General features: G+C 31.8%; 1 protein-coding gene across 1 annotated transcript; it reads left to right on the forward strand.

Annotated features, from left to right (window-relative positions):
* Positions 1-10,656: 10,656 nt before the first annotated feature.
* On the forward strand, positions 10,657-11,239 carry LOC123720535 (cecropin-like). The gene is made up of 2 exons (XM_045677190.1): positions 10,657-10,807; positions 11,088-11,239. The coding sequence occupies exons 1-2, from the start codon at positions 10,712-10,714 to the stop codon at positions 11,181-11,183; spliced, it is 192 nt and encodes a 63-aa protein (XP_045533146.1). The 5' UTR covers positions 10,657-10,711; the 3' UTR covers positions 11,184-11,239.
* Positions 11,240-14,601: the final 3,362 nt, after the last annotated feature.

The following is a 14,601-nucleotide window of genomic DNA, read 5'->3' on the forward strand; positions in this document are numbered from 1 at the left end:
ATGATGGCGTTGGCACCAGTGTCGCAAGAGAAAACTAAGTGCGTTTTTGGTTCCAACGATTTCGTTCTGGAAATTTCGACCTGCAGAACAAGCCCCGTGGGTGGCCAGAGACCAAAAACCGGCACAATAATGAAGAGATTTTTAATCGAATCATTACCTGTTATGAAAAGAGGATCCTGTACGATCATTGGAAGCGTTCATCGCAATGGCTGAATTCAGTCGCACCAGCCAATCGTGCGCCAAGTGAAAATTGACTCAGAATAAGTTATTTTGAGTGTTTGGTGGACTAGTGCTGGGTTCGTTCACTATAGCTTTTTTTTAGTCTGCCTAGACGATTACGGCAGCCTATTGTCAGCAACTGCAAACCACGATGAATAAGCTAGCTACTAAACAACCAAGGCTGGTCAATCGTTTAAGACAACACACTACACAACAGACTGCTACGAAATTAGAGGAGCTTGAATTGGAATGTCTAAGACATCCACCGTTTTCTCCGGACCTTAAGCCACCAGAATACATTCTTTTCGAAAGTTTTTGCAGGGTAAAAAATTCAACCTTGATAGGGCATCCAAACCACCAAAAGTGCTCCCATACAAAAAGACAATTTCATATGTAAGGGCCTTATTATAAACACTTTATAGGTAAAGTTAATGGATGTGATGGTAACATAGGTTTATGTTGCACACATACCTGTTAAAGTCACTGATGATTAATAAACACTCCTATCAAAGTGATATTTAGTTTTTTAAAAGTTAAGACAATTTCAATAATACTTTGTAATTTGTTTTTATTTTTAAACATATAAGCAATGAATTAGGAAAATATGGCTTCAGTAATTTATATTTATATTCCTGTTATTTTTTATATAAAAAATTCACTTACATGAGACCATTCATCGTGGGACTGACAACTCTCTTTATCATCTTCAAATGCTATACCAATTTTAAAGCTAATGTTTTTGCTCAACTTGTATATAATTTTCCAGGAAAAAGTGGGCCGCAATGTCCGAAATGGATACTAATAAAGGCAGGGCCAGCTGTTGCCGTAGTCGGACAAGCTTCTGGAATAGTCAAGGGTTGAGGATAGAATAAATTATTAAATATTTGTGTTATATGCCATTAAAAGTTTTATTTTCATCATTTATATAATTTAGAAAATATCATTAAGATGCTCCTTTTTTCCGAACTATTTTTTAAACGATTGTTTTTAAAGTTCAAACTTGGAATCAAACTCAATTAAATGCAAAATTCATTTCATTTATTCAAACTAAAACTTTAAGCCACAACCTAATAAGAACCTATCTACCTAAATAGAAAGAACAACCTTTAAGACAGTTTCAGCCCTATTCTGATTTTCGTCCTATTTCCATCTTACCTTTCCTTTCTACGGTTCTTGAACGTATTCTTCATCAGCAGTTAGCTACCTCAACAAACACACCATTCTTAATAATGTTCAAACCAGTTTTCGACATAGGCAGTACGGCTACTACACTCACTAAAATTATAGATGACATTAGGCGTGGCATGGATATTTAAAAACTCACAACACTTACCTTACTTGACTTTAGTAATTACTGTAATTCGAACCATTGATGTTCCTCTTGCATTGCTCTCTTCTATTAATATGTCCATATCAGTGATTAATTGGTTTAAAAGGTCCGATTGCCAGCAACGAATCAAATGTACCCACAGCTTTTCGTCTTGGTCTCATGTTTCTGCTGGCGTACTGTAGGGTGGTATCTTTCTCCTATTCTTCTCCTCTTTTCTCTCTCAAGAAATTGTATTATCGCTGAATTTTCTTCCAACTCTCATTTTTATGCTGATGACCTTCAAATTTACAATCAGTCTACTTTCAATGAATTGCCCTCTGCTATAGATGGCAAACTTTGATTTAGACAAAGTTGAATGGAGTAAATCGTATGGTCTTCAGATTAACCCTCATCAGTGCATCATAAGAATAAATTGGTCAACTTTACCCTTGATTATTAAAGCGATTACTGTCGTTCCATTTTGCGCCACTGTTAGAGAACCCGGAGATTACTTTGGAAACAACCCTGTCTTGACAGTCCCAAATTAAGGAACGGAGCATGAGGACCCTTTCTTTTTCTCACGCACATAAAAGGTGACGTAATTTTTTGCCTATCGCTACTAAAATGTATCTTTCTCATTCTCTTCTACTTTCTATTACGCTGATGTGTGTTATCCGGATTTAACTGAGTTGCAGCTTGATACGAGCGCTTACAAAATGTTTGCATCAGATTCATATTTGGACTTCGTAAATTTGATCATATTTCGAAGTTCCGAATAAAACTTAATTCGACTGCGGCGTAAGATGCATATTTGTCAAATTTTCTATAATGTTCTTTTTAATCCAAAAACTTATAGTTATTTTAAGAAAAATGTTATGGTCCTCTCTAGCGGTAGTTTGGGTTTGCGTTCCTTAGACAATTTAATTACTGAAACTCCTATTCATAAAACTGAAATATATCACTCCTTCTTTACTGTGCAAATTACCCTACAATGGAATTTATTACCAATTGATATGATACGAGCTCAGTCTTGAAAATTATTTAAAAATCTTTTTTTTAATCATTTTTCTTCTGCCTCGTTATGAGCTACTTATACAATTGTTACTCAATTAACCATTGGATTAGCTTTTACGTTTTTATTTATACAAGTAATTGTTATTATTTTTATTTCTTTGGATTTTACTTTATTTTAGTTATAGATAGTGTTACGTTACATTTTGTGTTCTTTTTTGTTAGATAATTATTTATGCACTTCTTTTACTTTACCGTCTTTAGGTATTTCGTTTTTTTATTGCTCCATATTGGGTTGCCTGTAAGTAAGCGATTGCTTGTTAGTAAAAATTTGCATTGCATTGCATTTTTAATGCAGTTCAGACAGATACACTTTCACAAATAACGCTTTTGGTCTCAGATCGCTGCTTCTTTTCACGATTTTCTACTGTAAACACTAATAATAATAACTGAATAGATATTTTATTTGACGTTACGATGTTACATTCAAGTATAAAAACTGTATATAATGAGGATATACAAATTTCACCGACAGATGAGATGACAATGGCACGTTTACCATAAAGCTAGATTACAACAGTATACTTGAGTAGACAAGTGCATTAAATATTTGTCAGCATATACCGTTGCAACTCACACACATTAAATATATGTCAGTCACATTTCCGTACGAATATTTCAACGTAAATTTACCAAAAAGCCCTTTCAAGTTCCGTAATTAAAATGACCCTCACTCACTTCAGTACGGTTAAATAAATTTTCCAGATTATGAAATAATTTCTTTTATTATTCTCTTTGGATTAATTGAGATTTTTTATTTTAATTTGACGGTTTGGGACCTGTGTGGATTTTTATTGTTTTAATTGGGGCAAACCGGTAGAAACCTCAACTTATGTTATACCATGTCACCTGGAGACCCACAAATCCGGTAAAAAAATCTTTTTTTTATTTCAAATTAATATTGAAGTTTATTTCACTATTCATTTGAAATAAAAATTTCCTTCGTAAATACTTCTATGAGCGTCTTGTACACGGTTGTAAAAAACATGGCGTTTAGTTTTGTTTCATAGATCATTTATTTTTTCTTAAACATTCTCGCAAATATTTTTTTAATGTGGGCTTAAGAACTTTATATGACAATAGTTGGTGGGATGGAGTTGTCAAGGAATTCGAAAAAATCGAACACCTGTTCGAGATTGAACGCAAAAAGATACATGCGGATGCTAAGAACCCAAAAGGCGCTGTACAGACATTGACGATGATGATAATGTGTTTTTCTAAAGCGCAAGAAGGTGATCAGTCTTCTATGTCGTACACGCCGTCGAGTTATCGGGTCTCCACCATACGAGCGTACGACCTCTGGGCTGAGAGTCGTACACTAAAACTACTAGGCCATCACTGCGCGCTTTGTTGCCTGTTAATTAATTCATATTATCAATGAAACAGTTGCCTCTAATGGACTTCAAACCAATGCGCTTTACATTAAATGCTGTGAAAATAAAATAAAAATATCATTAAGTCATACACACTTGTACAGAACCTCCACATTCCACAGTGTAGATCGGACACGAAGAACAGGCAAGGAAGCCTCCGCCTTAGGAAAAAATACTGTCGGTTAAATCGTTTTAATCTAGCAGTATTTTTTACAGTGCAATGCAGCAATGGGCATGGCAAAGGCAATTTTTTATAGTACGACACAATAACATAGAATATCAGAAGTGCTTGGAAGTTTTCTCTCTATTAAGTGCATGTAGTAAATATAAATATGTATATGAATTAATTTGACTAATGTGATAGTTAAGCAGTGTTATCGTGGTTAATATAATCTAGAGTATTAAGGAAACATTTCGAAATATAGGTTATAGGAATTAGAGTTGTTAGACAATGAAATTCAACTATATAAATTAATTATAATTAAAGTAAATTATGTATGTTATATATTATATTATGTTTTTATACACTTTAAATCATTACATGTGTACGAGCCAAGGCAACTACATTTTGCTCACTCAGGCTTTCTTACTTTATAAGCGTGATGATCCCTATGTACGTGCCAAGGTTCGTACATTCTTGCTCATTTACAAGCTTGACAAATTCCTATGTTTGTACGTGGCATGGCTGTACATATCGATCACTTATAAGCGTGACGATTTCCCAAATCGTCGGAGTTACGTCCCGAGAGTATAGCCCGACGCAGGCACTCTTTTCTACATTCGTTCATAACGAACTAAATCATGGGAGTTACACCCCGAGAGCATAGCCAGACGTAGGCACTCTCTTTGACTGTTAAATTGTATTCATTCGGTACATAGCAATTAGCACGTCATTATTTCGCTAATATTCTATTGTAACACGCGAGTGGTAAATATAGAGTAAATCAATAAGCTCTCTATTATTTGAAGCATCCCGTTGACCTAGGAACCGTACAACATGTATGTGATACATATATTTTGTTCAAAAACGAATAACAGCAGATATGTTATTTAAGTTTTCATTAATTCAATTGTGTTTAATAGGAAATAAAAGGTTCGTAATTTTGTAAAATTTGGCCTTAAATCTCCGTGACAACCACACAGCTACATATAATAGATTTATTTCTTTAAACTCTTTTTAAAGACTCGCTGGCAAAAAGTTGGCTGAAACTAACTTTGATAGTTACTAAGTGAACATACACATTAGTGAAGCTACTTTAAGAATTAACAGTTGAAGAAAATGTAGTCTTGTAAAATATTTTTATATATATATATATATATATATATATATATATATATATATATATAAAATAATATTAAAAATAATTTTAGTCTTGTAAAATATACATATATATATATATATTTTACAAGACTAAATATATTTTTTTACAAGAATACAAATACGTATATATATATATATATTTATATGAAATTATATTTATATATATTATATAAAAAATACAGGTATTGTATTTGTTTACTAAATGTCAATACATAAATAAAAAAATAAATGTATAAATTTATTAGATATCTAAAGGCTCAAGGCTCAAATGTACATATATATACGTATTTAAAAATGTATTTCTTTTTAACTAACTTCATTAGCGTAGCTTTATTGACATAGCATAGCTTTATTAAAAAATATAATATAGAATAATATATATAATAAATTTTTCTTAATCACGTATTCATATATATTTTAAAGTTAAACTACTTAAGTCATTCATGACTGTTATTTTTTTTTGTTATTATAACTTGCCTATTATGGCAATTATATATTGGTGACCTTTCACATATATGTAAGTTTAAATATAGAATAAAAGATACAAATAGTTTATCTTATCTATTAACTTTTTAAATTTGCAAATAACTATTTTAAAACTTTTTTTATATTATTTGATTTGAGCCTTTAGAAATCTAATAAATTTATACATATATTTTTTTATTTATATTGACATTTAGTAAACAAACACAATACTTGTATTTTTTTTAGACTAGATACAGAATTAATGACAAATGATTTGATTTCAATCTTTCTTCTGATAATGATTAAGTCTAATAGCTAATGCTATATCTTTTTACATCGAATCGGAACAAATAGACATACATACAAAACACACAATCAAAAGCCATTATCTCCACGAGTATATTATCTTCGAGGGATTCACTGTGTCAAAGAGAGTCGGGAGTTCCCAACTGACCCCGGTTATCACGAACAAATTAGTACGTTCTTACATAATAACGCAACGCTATTATAGACTTTAATCCATTACAATAAAGACAACAATAACTCAGCAGTCTCTTTTTAGACGCAAATATAATGTTGCCGTCATAATGCAAATGAATACTACTAAAATGCCATGCGTTTTTTATTCAGAGCTTTATAACAATAATAATAACGTTCAGTTTATATTAATGCTAGTTTTCAAGTGGTTTGCTTTGTTTGTAGATAATATGCAATATAAACTAGATGTATTGCAAGAATCTTCACAATACAACAAGCAGCTCGCTTCAAAACTTGTTAGTGTCAAAGGAAGAAAGGAAAATCCAAAATGAACTTCGGAAAATTGTTCTTCTTCGTCTTCGCTTGTGTCTTGGCATTGAGCTCAGTGTCCGCGGCGCCAAAATGGAAGATTTTTAAGAAAATTGTAAGTTTCAATGTGACTATTTTGGGTCTAAGCCCAAAATATCTAATCTGATTTTGCAATTTAATTCCATATGTTCACTGACATTAATTCAGACGACTGGAGTAATTACTGAATACTCTTTTGGACTTTTTGTAAATATACGCCAACTAGCATTAACTCATCCTCTTTCTCTCATTCTAAGAATATTTATATGAAATGGTTTAGATAACGTTTATATGATCAGATCTACTAACTCCAGTTTATAATGGTAGTAGCTCACTAATGAATTAAATTTTCCAGGAACACATGGGCCAAAACATTCGTGATGGTCTCATCAACGCTGCCCCAGCAGTACAAGTCGTGGGTGAAGCCGCAACCATCTACAAAGGAAAATAGAGAAACAATAAGATTGATGCCCTACCAAAATAAGGAGTTATTTACAATACGAATGCAAGACCAAAACATTGAACATAAAAGAAAGTTATCATCAAGTTACAAACAACAGAACAAAATCAATTACAAATTTGTTTATTCGTGTCAGCGGGATTAGTCTGTTACAGTAACAAATTACTTTTAATTAATCAATAATAGGATTGGAATTCTATAACAAACATTTGTTTACGATTCTATTGTAAATGATTCTCTGCAGTTACTGCCCAAAATACTCGAAATAATTTATTTTAATGTATGTAAGTTTGTATGTAATGTAATATTATTAGTATTATTTATAAATAAATACATAAAGTCATATCTGAATTTTAAAGAATCCTTCTAAGTTATTTAGTGTTAAGGTCTAACACGATCAATAAATAAAAAATAATAAGGAACAGTATTGATTTATACATTGTGTTTATTATAAGAAGGTTAATACAATTATTCATTGTTGATTGTATACCTACACATATAGTTGGTACCTCAGTTTGGTTTCAGCTTCTGCTTCAACGTTTGTTTTTTTCCTTAGTAGTGTCTCCTGGTTGAGTTCTCTTGTCAACGATAAGTTATAAACATGTTTGCCACACACGGTCGCTTGCTGTTCGGTGACTTCGAGCTTAGAGTGATCTTTTAATTATCAGTCACACAATTACTAAATGTATACGATCTGAATTGTATTGTTAGGATCTTAAACGATTTGCAAAATTTGGATTGAGTTTTATAAGACGTGACAAAACTATTAATTTTTATTCGTTTTTACTCCAAACAGCGTTTTTATATCAAAAATATAATGAATAGTTCCCGTCGCCTATATTTCATGCAATATATCCGTTGTATGTAACGCTTTGGTGCGAGAAGGGCACCAAATAATAGAAGATATGTTAGACAAAAGACGGACCGGGCGCCATCCCTTGTCCTGCCCCACTTACATTTTGACCTCAGTCAATTTGTTGCGGAGAGAATCGGTTGTATAATTCGTCCATGTGCAGTCGCTGTACTACATACTACAATACAATATAAGGGTATTAATTCTAAGTCTCATGGATAAACAAGATGTGATAAGTAAGAACCCGCTATAAATTAATAATTGACGTGTTAATAGTGGTACTAATGTACCTTGCGGTAGAAATACATTTGTACAAATAAATGTGACTTGATGTTTGCTATCATGAGATATAGTGTTCATCACTAAAAGTTAACTGTTTAAGTGAAATGCCACGAGAATAAAAGTAATCTCGGAAACAGCACTATGTTTATTACTGAAACATTATTTGTTATATGCTCCAAAAGTAGTTTTTATTCTAAAGACGGGTCCGATTTTATTTGACAAAAACTCGTACACGTTTCATGTAAAATGAGTGCGTGTACTAGGGTACACACGTAAGAAGTGACACTTCTTTATTCTTAATTTTGGAAAAATTATCTAATATATGCAACTTTAGAGAAATTGGTTAAGTAAAGTTAAATTAGATAAAGTTTAACAAAAGTATTTTATTATCATAGACATGGAAACAAATAATACAATTATTTCGTTATACCTTTTTACTATTAATACTATTACAGAATTTCATTAATTGTAATAGAATCATTTTCATTATGATATATTTTTGTTATTAATGGCTTCGAATATTTTCGAATTAACCGTGGTAGGGAAAACAAGAAGATGGCGCGTAACGAAAAAAAATTGCCGCGTAACCGACAAATGTGACGGTAATTTTTTTACAACGCCGATAAAGAAGTTTTACTGCAATAATTTAAATACAAAAATATTCATTATACACACAGCGCGATGTAGTTCGACTCATTTGGTAATATAGTTTTCTTCTATAACAAATTATAACACATGCAACAGTGCAAAAAGTTCTTTGACATCGTCGATAATTCTTTATTCTAGTTCATAGTCGCGCGCCTGGTTTCCTACTTTAGGTACACCTGTAATGTCAAAATCACAAAATCATATGTTGCTACGTATGGTTTTTACAATAGCTTTAATAACAAAGTCGATCCAATTACATCGTATAATGAAACGTGAACTTATGTAATTTATGTAAATAAGTTCAATTAGCGTTTTAAACACTTAATTTAGAAAAATGTATCTAATTCTAGGAAATTTGCGTGGTTCTCACACACGAATATAGCAACACCAAAAGCATCTCATGACCTAAATGAACTACCTAAAGTAACTTTACCATCAAATTTATTAATTTATTTGATATCAATTATAGTTATAACACAATTTATTAAATGATTGATACTAGAGAGGTATTTGCAAAGTTGCGAAATAAAAAGTCGATTGCAACAAAATACTCGAGATTCATGTAAGTATTCATACGACACTTCTGAACATCTAAAATATAAACATTGTAACCTAATTCTGAGTTTTTTTTTATGATTTAAGCTAAAGTGTACTTAGCGATAATATTTATGTTCCGGTATTTTGTTAATCTCACCGAACTAGGACGCCAAAAAACGACATTGTCGTTTTTAAATGTTGGGTTAGTTGAATTTGCAATGATGTTTAGTTTATCGACTAATTTACCTCAATTTGTTTGTATGTAAAACAAGATATATTTTTCCTAATAAGTATATTGCCTAGTGCGTTGTACTTTATGAATACATATTACATCAATAGCAACAGTAACATTATAAAGGTGTAACGTTTTCAACATCGTATAACTAAATATTATGTCGTTTAAATATCTATAAACGTTACCATAAAGGATTTATAAGCAAACAAACTTTAACACAGTGGCACCCTTTTTTTTAGCCAGTTTTCCCAATAGACTTTAGAAGTTTGTCCTACCACAAAAACGGTGGACTCATTTTGATGTTTTTGCCCATTCAATTTCTAATACTTCAATACAATAGAAAAAAATATCAAACAAAAGGTCCAGGTTCGACTCTCGACGAAACTATAAAATTATATTTTTAAACGAAGACGAATTTAGCAGTAGATTTCAATTAACTATAGGTTGTTTTTTATAAAAGTGATAATAATGACGTGAATTGAGTAATTAACGTAGTGTAGTGGTAAATGGTATTACTGTGTTGCGCTGTGTAAGATATTAACTCTTTTTATCAAAGACACCTGTACCAGTACCTAGTTTACTGAAGTCATGGGCTGAAAGCTGTCATGAAGTTTTCTTTAGAAACTTTTTAATTGTTGTCTCAGAAAAGTGAAATTTACATAATTTTGGTTGAATGTCCCAGCTATAATTTTTGTTAGACGTCATTCCATGTTATGTAAAATTCGTATTATAATTTAGAGAAAATCGGGAGATCCCTGACGACCCAGGTTATTGCGAACAAATAAGTTCATCTTACAAAATAGCGCAATGCTATTATGGACTTTAATCCATTACAATAAAGACTATAATTACTCAGCAGTCAGCTCTTGAACGCAGATGTAATGTTGCCGTCATTATACAAATGAATATCACTAAAACTCTGTACCTTATCTATTGAGAGCTTTATTAAAATAAATTTAAGGTTCAGTTTATATTAATGCTGGTTTTCCAGTGGTATGGTACGTTTGTCGTTAATATGCAATATAAACTAGACGCATTGGAAGAATCTTCACAATACAACAAGCAGCTCGCTTCAAAACTTGTTAGTGTCAAAGGAAGAAAGGAAAATCCAAAATGAACTTCGGAAAATTGTTCTTTTTCGTCTTCGCTTGTGTTTTGGCTTTGAGCTCGGTGTCAGCAGCGCCAAAATGGAAGATTTTCAAGAAAATTGTAAGTTTTAATGTGACTAATTTGGCTCTACGTGCTGAAATTTATCTTATACCGCAATTTAACTTTTTTCATTGCCATTAAATGAGTAGATTTTCTTCTTTAATTTAATACTCTTTTGGACTTAGTATAAATATATGCCAACTACTATTAGCATTAGCTCATTCTTTAGATTTTTTGAGGTTTTATATGAAATTAATTAAGATAACGTTCATAGGATCACTTAATAACTCTTTATACTTTACTTTATGGCTCTTGTTCACTAATGAATAAAAAATTTCAGGAACACATGGGTCAAAACATTCGTGATGGTCTCATCAAGGCTGGCCCTGCAGTTCAAGTCGTGGGCCAAGCGGCAACCATCTACAAAGGAAAATAGAGAAACCCAAAGAATCATGCCGTATCAAAAATAACGAGTTATTTACAACACGAATGCAAAACCAAACTTTCAACAGAAAGAAAGTTATCGATTTTCAATACCTTGATCCCTCGACCAAACCAACCAATGGTTTTATAAGAGAACCAAATATCACATTAACAACATTTATTTCATATCATCATCATTACTCCGTAACTGATACCAAAGACTATTTATTTACTTTATAATAGCTGGGATTCGAATACTATGTAATTGAAGATGGAACCTGCGGCGTTGGCTTTTGAAACTATTTGGCCATGTATATTTGGTTTATAAATCTATTGTATATGATTATCTGTACTTACTGCCCCACATACTGGAAATAGTTTATTTTAGTGTAAGATAATAGTATTATATGTAAATAAATGTTTGAAATGTTAATTTTTCCTTTTATCCTTTTAATTTTCTTAATGTGACGAATACATCCTAATTTATAAATAGATATTTCATAAATTGACTTCATTAAGACACATTGTTAATTAACATTTCTGGTCCATTTTGGATTGGATTATTAATGATATTATTTGATTATTATATGGAGGTTTAATTACGAAACCTTAGGTATTTCTTTTACCTTCCCATATGCTGTAAACTTCAATACTTGTGTTGCCTCGGAGAGATCTTGTAACAGCTAGAAGAACTGTTCTGTTACTGTCCTCCCAATTTTGATGTTTTGTACTATTATGCAACTCAGAGTAATTTTATAAAACCCTAATGTATTTAGAGTAAACCTCAGTTGTAAATACAGTGTAATCAACAAATTTCGGAATGTTACATTATATTAGAAAATTTGTATCTAAACAAGGATTCCATTCAAGTAATTAATTATTATCCATTCATGATCTTGTTTGCTCTGATAAACTAAACAAACTATTCCGAATTAAATCTTCAATCAACATAATCATGACACAACGGAGTGTAATACAAACATTCATTATACAATTTATGTTTTAGTGAAAAGTTTAGTAGTAGAGTAGTGTCTAAATAAAACTTATGAATTATAAACGTGAATTTAGAGCGGTGTTTACACAACATAACGTTTCGAGCGCTTTGTATCTATCGTGGTTACCGAGAGACTTGAACGACGTATTATGTAAATAATATAATCATTAAAAGAAGTTTTACTATATATATGTCGTGTACGCAAAAACTAAAAACAATATAATATTCAAATTACTTTTTAAAAATTTTTCCACACCTTAGGTTAATTGCATTTTGTTAGGGATCCCTATTTTGAAAATGTAATATAGGCTTTGTCAGTCGGTAAATGTGCTTTCTAATGGTGAAAGAATTTGAAATCGGTACAGTAGATTTGTGTTGTAGTGTTATTAACATTACAAACATATATAGAAAAACACAAATGTTTCCTCTCTATAACATTACTAATGTTATAGATATTGTTCTGGCAATAAGGAATCTCAGAAATTTGTCCAAAACATACAATGGCTTGTTTTCTAATCGAACCGCAAGGCACAGGCAGGCTCACTTTATCTTATGTCATACTGCCGCCCTCTGTAAAGCTCACTAATGGATTGCCGACCTTTGCAGAATAAGTACCCTGTTTTCTTGAAGTAGCCTAAGTCAAATTATTTTGGAAACAATTCAATAGGAAGGTGGTTCCTACGGCATTAAATGCTTTACAAAAATGCTTAGTTATGGAACGACGAACGTCGAAATTTGGTATTCTGCCTAGACACACGATGATAAAAGTCGGGTATTAATCCGAAGCACTCCTCCGTAGAGAATCCCAACATATCTACGCAACGCCAAGGGATTAAGCCGCTCGGAAAGTGACTCGTCGACGATTCGAATCGCTCTTCGTTGATTACGGTCAAGTGAAAGGTCCTAAGAATCTCCCATTCAGACATGAGTACCAGCGGGATCTAATTTATGCTTTGTTAAGTTGCAATTAATGTACTTAAACATCTCAGCGAATAGAGAATTTTAAAATTCAGGTTTAAAGTTATTTTCAGCATACACAACCAATATTTGGTAACTTTTAATGATGTTTTAAAAAAAAATGCCAACACAGTTATTATATACAGGTATTGTATGTTGGCCTATCCCGAGTCGGAACTCCGAAACATGAAATTATTTTGTTGCCACAAAACAAAACTGCCTCAAATGTTCTAAGACACTGGAGTTCTACAAATATATCGCTTATTAACAATTTATAATACTAAGCTTAAAATTCCTGGACTGATTAAAAAACTTATTTCATTACCTATTTGAAGTCAAGAATTTTTCAATACAATTTTTTACAGGTACTGAAAATTTACTAATGATGTTACGAATTCAAAAATGAATTAGATATACATATATTCGTTGTCAAGTAAAATCTGGATATTAAATTATGAATGTAAGTGTACATCTAATAATCTGAAAGGAAGTAATTATAATGTAAGAAAACTAAGTAAAATAGAACTTTAATGATAACACAATATATATATATAGTGCGACGCAGTAGAATTTCCACTACCACGGCATCGGTATCTACGCGAGTAAAATCATTATTTATTTTCATACACCATTAATCGGAAATATGAAATATCTCATTCGTCGATATAAGATCCATTATGCACTTCCTTAGCGCGACTAACTGCGACTCTGCGTTGATTGTTGTACATAATTTATAAGAATACTATACTCTAATGTAGACAAGGACTGTTATTCTCTTTAGGTATACCTTGTCCCACGACATTAACGATCGTGCTCACTGATACTTTCATACTTTCTTCTGAATTTTGAATATTCTTTCCTGTAATAAGAATACTGAAACTAAATGCCCAAGGTTTGAGTCTTAACGAAACAATAAAATTATATTTCGCCCATAAAAAACTACTAAGTACTACGTTGTAGTACTTAGTAGTTTTTTATGTAATAGTAATAATATTTGTTAGACGTCATAGCATGTGGTGTAAAAATTCGTATTATAATTCAGAGAGAATCGGGAGATCCCTGACGACCCAGGTTATCGCGAACAAATTAGTTCATCTAACACAAAATACCGAAGTGCTATTATAGACTTTAGTACATTATCATAAAGTCAATAATTACTCAGCAGTCAGCTCTTGGACGCAGATGTAATGTTGCCGTCATAATACAAATGAATACTACTAAAATACCGTGCGTTTGTTATTAAGAGCTTTATTATAATGTAAATAAAGTTGAGTTTATATTAATATTTGTTTTTAAGGGGTTTGGTACTTTTGTGGTTAACGTGCAATATAAAGTAGACGCATGGCAAGAATCTTCACAATACAACAAGCAGCACGCTTCAAAACTTGTTAGTGTCAAAGGAAGAAAGGAAAATCCAAAATGAACTTCGGAAAATTGTTCTTCTTCGTCTTCGCTTGTGTTTTGGCACTGAGCTCGGTGT

This window comes from Pieris brassicae, chromosome 2, assembly GCF_905147105.1.
Source record: "Pieris brassicae chromosome 2, ilPieBrab1.1, whole genome shotgun sequence".
NCBI classification, from domain to species: Eukaryota; Metazoa; Arthropoda; class Insecta; order Lepidoptera; family Pieridae; genus Pieris; species Pieris brassicae.